The 8,971-nt window shown below is 45.1% G+C and overlaps 1 protein-coding gene across 1 annotated transcript in view; it reads right to left on the reverse strand.

The window, feature by feature from the left end:
- Positions 1-7,064: 7,064 nt before the first annotated feature.
- RRAGD (Ras related GTP binding D) overlaps positions 7,065-8,971 on the reverse strand; it is a 59,369-nt gene continuing 57,462 nt past the window's right edge. The window contains exon 7 of the mRNA XM_075202774.1: positions 7,065-7,911. Within this exon, the coding sequence (XP_075058875.1) occupies positions 7,760-7,911 (152 nt within the window). The 3' untranslated portion in view covers positions 7,065-7,759. The remainder of the gene's footprint in view (positions 7,912-8,971) is intronic.

An 8,971-nucleotide genomic window follows, 5' to 3' on the forward strand; every position in this document is an offset into this window, starting at 1 on the left:
CCGCCCTCCGGTTTAGTCAGTGAACACCGGCTGGTGTTCCCCGTAGTGTGTAAGTGAGCAGTTCCGTTAGTGCACCACACCTAGTTTGTCATAGTGGTTTGACTTAGTTGCGTTGCCGACCATTAGAACGTTGTTAGGGTCGGGTCGCTGTTGTAGTCAGTCCAGTTTTGTGGGTGCCATCTTAGTCTCACTGAGAGCGTAGAGGGAGGCTGTGTGTTCTTGTCATCCGCAGGAGTCGGAAAGGCGCAGAGGAACCGGATCGGAAGTGGGAGTGCCCCGGTGAGTATCACGCTCGATTCCCCCTTTCGGTTAGGCCCTCACCGGCAGGTGTGTAAGGTACTTGAGGCGGGATTAGTCCTCGGACTAGTCTTGGTCTTAAGTGCCTGTAGTCCCCCGCGTCTTGGCAAGAACAAAGTGAGGGGGCGGCAAGTGAGCTTGGACTGACCGTGTCCTCGTTCTTTGCCGTATTCTCGGACAGCCCTTACCTGGTAGGCACGGCCGTAATCTCTGTCTCTATCTTAGAGGGACGTGATTGGAGGTGACTGCGGCTGCGGATCTGCTGGGATTGGATCGCAGCTGGGAAATCGGAAGCGGACTGGAGGTGACCATCGTTTTCAAGGTAAGTTCTTTTGTGTTGCGTCTGTCCCTGTTTTCCCCGCAGGGGGCGTTACAATCCCAGACCGCCCCCCGCTCCCTCCCACATTCCACATTCATCTTTCCCACCATTAGTTCCTTGTGTTATTACATTCCCTGCCCATAGTCTAAAGATGTAGTTCCCCCAGCTCGTTTCTAGGACAGCAGTGATAATTCAGCCGCCGCTCGGGCGGAAGCCCCATCCCCTTCAGTCGCCGTGGCGGCCATTTTAAATCTGATGGAGAAGCCTGCGAGCGGTGGAGGGGAGCCTCACGCCACCGCAGACTCTGTCACAGTATTGGCGCCGGAGCTCACTAGGAGCTCCGGACGCCAGGGGCTTAATAGGGGGGGGCAGAAATAGGAGGTCACATGCTCCAGAGAGAGCTGTGCGCCCAGGGCCTGATCAACCACTAGGCTGATCAGGCTGCAGCCTGGAGCGCTGAGTCCTGGGGGGGGCGCAGCGCGGAACACTGACAAGCTGTTGTTTTTTTTGGGGGGGGGGGTTTCTTCAAGTGCCGGTGATCGGCTTCTTTCTCCTCTAATGGGGCCGCCCCTGGCCTCAAGGGGGCGGTCCCGCATGTTCCTGTACCCAATCACGCAGCTAACAGCATCCAACGCTGTTAGCTGCCCAATCAGTGTATTGCTTAGTGTGGTCACGTGAGATCTCACATCTCACGTGACCACACTAATCACACAGAGCGCACCCGCAGCTAACAGCGTTGGATGCTGTTAGCTGCGTGTGAAGATGACAGAAGCGCCGGCGTCTAGTCAGAGGAGAACAGAAGACAGCAAGGTAAGTGCTTGTTAAATATCAGGGGGGTGACACATCGGATGTGGAGGGGGGGGAGATGACTGGGGGGATCTTATAAATTGGATATGGGGGGATTAATGATCTGCTAGTATGGATTGGATAGGGGGGATTAATGGAGTGAAAATGGGGAGGTAATGAACTGGCTGGAGGGGGGGGGGCTTATGAATTGGATAGAGGGGGCATATGAATTGGATGGGGGAGTTAATGAAATGGCTAGAGGGGGGGATTAATGAAGTGAAAATGGGGATTAATGAACTGGTTAGAAGGGGGGGCTTATGAATTGGATAGAGGGGGCATATGAATTGGATGGGGGAGTTAATGAAATGGCTAGGGGGGGGATTAATGAAGTGAAAATGGGGATTAATGAACTGGCTAGAGGGGGGGGGCTTATGAATTGGATAGGGGGGCATATCAATTGGATGGGAGGTGTTAATGAAATTGCTAGAGGGAGGTGATTAATGAAGTGAAAATGGGGAGGTAATGAACTGGCTAGAGGGGGGGTTAATGAATTGGATAGGGGAGATTAATGAAAAAGCAATGTGGAGGTAATGAACTGGCTACGGTGGGGGGGTTAGTGAATTGGATAGGGGGGGTCATAAACTGTCTGGTGCGGGTTGATAATAATGACAGGGGGGATGAATTGGTGGGGAGGTGATGAAATAGCTTGTAGAGGGCAGGATTTCTGTATTGTGTGGCGGTGATGTTGATGCTGACTGTGGTTTCAGCGGTCACTAGAATGCTAAATACTAGATAGACAGGGCTGGTAAATGTTACTATAGGAGTGTAAATAATTTTCATATATTTTATTGTCTGTCTGTACTAGGGGGTTGTTTTGTATCAATCAAGGTTTGTTGAAATTTTGCACTATAATACAATTTTTGCAATATTTTTTGCAATTTTTTTTAAATACTGGACTCCCAAGTTTCCAGAAGCCAACGGACAACACTCCAAGAACATGCAAAAGAGAACACCAGGTAGTCTACACTGCAAGATCAGGTAAGAGGAAGTGCATAATGAAGTGTGTTTAATGTATTAATGTTTTATAATTTTATTTACAGATATATATCTATATATATAAAAAATTTATTTACACACACACTGGGGGGGGGGAACTAGTGTAGTAGCCTGGGGCGGCTGTGACCCTTAATCAGGCCCTGTGTGCGCCCATCCTATTCTGGAGCACTCAGGCAGCAGAGGGGGGAGGAGGGGTAGAAATTCATCTCCTTCAGCCACTCGTCACTATAGGAATGTCCATGCTGTGCATACAGGGAATATTGGCAGGGATAGTGCAGCTGCACATTCAAATGAGCACACGGTTGTCGCTTCACCCATGCATAGTTATAGTACAATGCAGGGGGTTATAGAAAACAATATTGATTGATCTGCGCTCACCAGAGGGGGGAGGGAAAAGGGGTTGCTGCCATTATCTCCTGTGAAGGACAGCCTAAACTTCACAATAAATTTACATAGACAGAAATACAAAGGAGTGGGCGCAAAATAAGGGTGGGTATTGAATACACAACGGGTAACATACAGTACATAGATGTCCAAATGAAATAAAATCCTACCCTACTCCTCCCAGGAGTGTTGTGATAGGAATGGGTAGTTTGTTAATACGTCAAATCATGGAGGTACTCCGCAAAACAGTGCATAAAATCAGTCTCTAAAGCTTTCCTCTTCAGTAGGCAACACCACGATATACTTTTATTTCCTTCTGAAGACTGTTCACTGATATCTTGGTGAGGAGGAGGAAGAGTCTTCAGAGGGAAATAGAAGTATATCGTGGTGTTGCCTACTGAAGAGGAAAGCTTTAGAGACTGATTTTATGCACTGTTTTGCGGAGTACCTCCATGATTTGACGTATTAACAAACTACCCATTCCTATCACAACACTCCTGGGAGGAGTAGGGTAGGATTTTATTTCATTTGGACATCTATGTACTGTATGTTACCCGTTGTGTATTCAATACCCACCCTTATTTTGCACCCACTCCTTTGTATATCTGCCAATGCAGGGGGTTAGGTTTTTTTAATCACACACCCCCTCTTATCGAGGATCATAATGCTAATGTATTAAACACAGGTTCAACTCCCCCCCCCACGTCAATGGAGCCACAACCCTCCAGTGTTTCAATCAGTGCATGCCCCGTCAAGGTTATCATCTCTCATGCCTGAAGGGTGGTCGCGATATAGGGGCCGCCCACTTTCCTCTGGTGGTCCTTCTGCAGAGTTAGGTGCCCCCCTTACTGCGGAGGCACACTCTACCCTTTTTGTTCCTCAAGAAAATTAATTTTGGGGTCAAAGCTCACACCCTCCCCTGTGGATTTTCATAGACCCCATTCATTTGATAATTTCTCATATAGGAATGCAGGTGTTGGTAACATATTACCGTGAACACACGGTCACGCAGCCAGGGAACATACCATATCCTCCAATACCCAATCAGGCACAGTACATGCCCCCAATTAACCCCCCAGCATCCTGGTTTCTTCCTTATCCGCCCCTCCTTCTCAAGTGGAACAGAGCGTCTTGTCCCATTGGATGGCTCCCTACCCCCTGCCAGACACAAGCATGTCACAAGTTATTCTGTCGCTTCATCACCCATGCAAGGCCCATTTCAACCTCAAGGTACCAGCCAGATGCCTGCTCCCTCTTTTGTAGATGTTACACTAGATCATCCGACAGCTTCTGGCTTTCGCATTAATACGAACCTGGATGGTTTTGCTCCTTCCTCACTCAATGGTTCGGGGCAGGTGGGTGTGTGTAGATAAGATGTGTTGCCTCTTCCTAATATATCCTCTCGTCCAGTAATGCAGGTACAGTAAAGGGGAGAAACCGATGCAGTTGGAGGAAGTGTGTCGTTATCGCAGTCTACATTGGCGGACAGCAGACAAGACACGGTACAAGGAAATATCACAACGGACAATGTGCCTCAGGATAACGCCTCACAACAAGGACAAGGGATGCCGCTTTTCATAGTTGGTGAGAATATTTCTTTACCTGCACAACAGTCGCACACACATAGAGCTCCACAGTCATCTACTGATAACGATTCGTCTTATGACGAACAAAGTTCACGCAAGCTGCTAAAGTTACGTAAAGATCACTTAGTTCAGCCCGTTAAGGAGGCATCTGCGGTAATTTCCTTTCACGCAGCAATAGGTGGCCCCATGGTACGCTGTAATACTACGGCTCTTTTAACAGGATTGAGATCATGCATTAAAGACATGATTAAAAAGGGAATATATGTGGATATGTTTTCTTTAACAAAACAATCCAAGAAAGATTTAGCTACAGCCTGCAGTAAAGGGAGAATGGGTGAGGATGCATATCGCACCTTTTATAACTGGTTGTCAGGATATTGCGTTTTCGCAGCATGTTAATTGGAAACCAGACCTGAGGCGCTGGTTGACGTGTGGCAATATCTCCATCTGATAACAGAAATGGTGGTAAACGACGGGCCTAATGTCTTGCAAACATATGATGAAAGTTTCAGGGAAAAAGCTAGTGGGTTAGAACGCATCTCCCTGGAATGTAGGGACATGGAAACCTGGTCGAAGCTCATGCATCCTCAGGGTGGTGCGCAATTAGGAAGCAAAAGGTTTCCAGGAGCTGGGGGGTGTGGCGCCCCACGCAGGAAGCAAAACAGATGCTTTGCTTTCAATAACTCCATCTGTGGTAGGGGGGATTCATGCAGTTACAGACATATCTGCACAATCTGTCGGGGTTCGCACCCCGCACGGGACTGCACCAGGAATATAGCAGGTACTGGGAGAGGTCGTGGTATGCCAGGAGTTTCTGTGCCATGCCCCCTCCCCCATTAGGTTATCTTCATTATATAAATGGCTTGGTTTCTTTCCAGATACCTCACATGCCAATTTTCTTAATAAAGGATTTACGCACGGTTTTAGGCTTCCCATTTTCGGACAACCGTAACGACCGTAATTTAAAATCTGCCTCCTTGTTTCCCGAAGTGGTGTGTTCCAAGGTGAATAAAGAGGTTTCCTTGAGATGCATGATTGGTCCTTTTGAGTTTCCCCCGTTTTCAAACCAAATTTTATGCCCTATAGAGGTAGTACCAAAACAAGTGGCAGGTAAATACCGCTTAATTTATCACCTATCTCACCCCCCTGGTTTTTCAGTGAACGATGCCATTGATGTGAGACACAGCTCAGTTACTTACCAGTCTTTTGAGGAGGCATTAGTTCGTGCTCTATGTGGCAGGCTGGGAACTCGTTAAAGGGTTTCAGCGGTGGGTAGGAGAGCAGTGCAGTCAGTGACTAATCTAAGGTGCTACCGTTGAATTGGCCGCACGTCACTGCCCCTTTTGCAGTAACCTGACTCTTGGTCCTCTTTGGTGAAGGGTCCCTTGGCGTGCCATTGGGCAGACGCGCCAATGTGAGTCCAGAAGGGGGCAGTCGCGATGATGTCAAGTTTAGTACTTTCCAATGGTAAAGACTTGGGTTTCATAAAGTCTTGGGACAGTGGTATTTGAGATTTACCTTACGCTGTATTGGTTTCAAGATTACTTGTTAGCTGACTGCTTTGTTCTCGCCGCCATCAGATTTGAATAAGTATGTTATATTAAATAAACTGCAACCTTTTTGACAAAATTATATCTTGTGTCTGTGTGGTTATTTTTAGTTAAGTATAGTTATGGAGTATAACACAAAAGGTATTGGTGTATTGATAAATAGTATTAACACTAAGCATTTTATCAGATTAATTTTGTCTATTATTATGACTTATATGAAGATCATTAGGCCTCTCACAAATGCACATTTATAACTGTATCACCTTTACATGTACTCCATGCAGATCTTCTGGAGTGTAAATCATCTTGCCTATAGATATTATCTGATACATCCACACAGCAATTATATTTTTCGCCAAGTTGCAGAAAAAGCACTTGGATATTTGGGCCAAAAATTTGTACTTGTCAGTTGGAGGAGTTTGTAGGAAAAAAATAGACTCAAAAATGAGTCTAGTTTTGCACTAGTGGAAATACAAGAATTTATTTTATAGGTCAAGTTTATTTAAAGGGGTGAGCACACTGCACTTTATCCCACAAAATTACCCGATTTTCCGCTTGCTCAGAGGTTGTGTAAACCAAGCGTCATCCTATGCTATTATCGGGATGCATTTTCAACTTTCCAGTTGACCTTTGGTGGAAAATGACATTTTTTAGAGTACTTTGGATAATTTAATAATGTAATAAATCTTCAGACACACAAAAGTGACAGCAGTAATAAAGACAGTCCCGATGTACATGATTAATTTAAGACAAAAATTTAGCTAAGCCAAACAGTAGTTTAGGGAAACAAGGTCAAAGTTTAAAAGATGAAGTAGGGTGCTAATAGGGTGGAATTTTGATTTGCCATTTTACTGATTCCACTGTGCATCTGCTTTTACATAGGTTTGCCAATGGCCAAGCACATGGAAATTTAGCCAGACAGGAGCACTCACGTAGTGCAGGTAAATGAGCCTTAAAATATACATCCTCTAACGTTATCTAGATGTTGATTACCCACATTTCTGAACTATATCAATGTATATGTAATTTTTCTATCATATAAGATTACATTTCAATAAGTTATAGTAAATATTCCGTGTGCTTAAATGTGATCAAACAGTCGTAATAATAATTTAATGTGCGTCAGTAAGATTTCACAATTATCTCACACAGCTGAATGTAAGCAGCATACATGGAAGAAGTACACATAATGATCTGTCAATTTTAGTAGTATAAAAAGGGCCCAGACACTCACACTGTGCAAAAATACCTTGTACATTTATAGTATAAAAATCAGAAACCAAAACGATTTCTATTAGTATCCTACTGTTAATATAGAGGAGTCTTATTGTATAAAACTGCAAGTTTTTAGAAGTAGATTTCTATTCAAAAATAAAGAAGTTATACAATCAGACTTACCAATGACTAGTTACTGCATGCCCTATGATTAAAATACTATTGTTTCTAAATAGTAAGCTGGTGTCCATTTTATCACTCGATATCCTGATGCGTTATTTTAATGCTTAACTTTTCCCTTATTCTCAATAATAGTGTTGCAGCTACCCTGGTGCATTAAACAAGTAATATTTTAGTAACACAGCAGTTGTGTGAGGAACTCATCACTAGACAGACAACCATATTTCATTTCATGTTGTAAAGGTTTTGATGTCCCCAAAACACATTCCTTAGTTAGAAATAAAGGAACCAGGTAAAACATCCTTTACATAAGCAAATGTACATGATGGTACAGAAGTATGTCCTGCAAACAGTCTCCTGACTTGGTAGCAGCAGAGTCTTCACCCCTAGAGAGGAAGTCTTGGGGCACCATTGGGGGTGGATCTTCTACGCTTTCGGATTTGACTCAGGTGTTTGCGAGATCGCAGCACTTTCACTCTTACATCAAATACTTCCTGAATGGCCTTACGAAAGCAATGGAAATTATAGTCTATTAACCCTGTAAACAAAAAAATAGAATTTTCAAAGCAATGTCCACCTTTTTACCAAATATGATAAAACTCACTATCAGGCTTAATATAAAGCTTCTGTGTTGCTGAGTTGAATAATATGGTATAAATAAGTATTTACACATAACTAATAATTATTTACACTTAACAAAATCTGTCCAACATTTCTAATCCCTTATCAACTATTCCAGCTCCTCTCTCACCAGTGCCCAGGGCCTGATCAACCACTAGGCTGACCAGGCTGCAGCCTGGGGCGCTGGGTCCCGGGGGGCGCGGCACTGCGGGTATTTATTTTTTTAAATTTTTTTGTCATTAATTTTTTTTTTTAATTCATTTTTTTTTTTTCGGGGTGGGGAAGGGGGGAAGTGTAGGTGGTGACGATCAAAAGCATTGGTGGTCAGTGGTCAGCAACAGGCAGCCAATCGCTAGGCTGCCTGTTGCTGTGCAGCAGACAGGAAGCAGGAAGTCTTCACTTCCTGTCTGCTGATCTGAGGAGCGACGCTGGCCAGCACAACTCAACTACAGGTAAGTGAAGGGGGGGGGGGGGGAACTGCCATGTATATCTATAGGGATGGAGGGGGGACTGCCATGTATATCTATAGGGATGGAGGGGGGACTGCCATGTATATCTATAGGGAGGGAAAGGGGGGGGACTGCCATGCATATCTATAGAAAGGGAAAGGGGGGACTGCCATGCATATCTATAGGGAGGGAAAGGGGGGGACTGCCATGCATATCTATAGGGTGGGAGGGGGGGGGGCTGCCATGAAAATCTATAGGGAGGGAGAGAGGTTTATATGTGTGAAGGAGGGCAGAGGAGGCGGGCTGATATATGCGACTGGGGGAGTTTTGATGTGACGGGGGGATAGCTACAGAGTGGAGGTAAGGAAAATAGCTGCAGGGGAGATGGATGCAGGGTGGGAGGTAAGGAAAATGGCTGCAGGGGGGGGGGTTAAAGAAAATGGCTACAGCAGGGGTTAAGGCAGTGGTTCCCAAACTTTCTCAGTTTGAAGCACCCTTAGGGTCACCATAATCATTCCAAGGCACCCA

Source organism: Mixophyes fleayi, chromosome 3, assembly GCF_038048845.1.
Source record: "Mixophyes fleayi isolate aMixFle1 chromosome 3, aMixFle1.hap1, whole genome shotgun sequence".
In the NCBI taxonomy this organism is placed as follows: Eukaryota; Metazoa; Chordata; class Amphibia; order Anura; family Limnodynastidae; genus Mixophyes; species Mixophyes fleayi.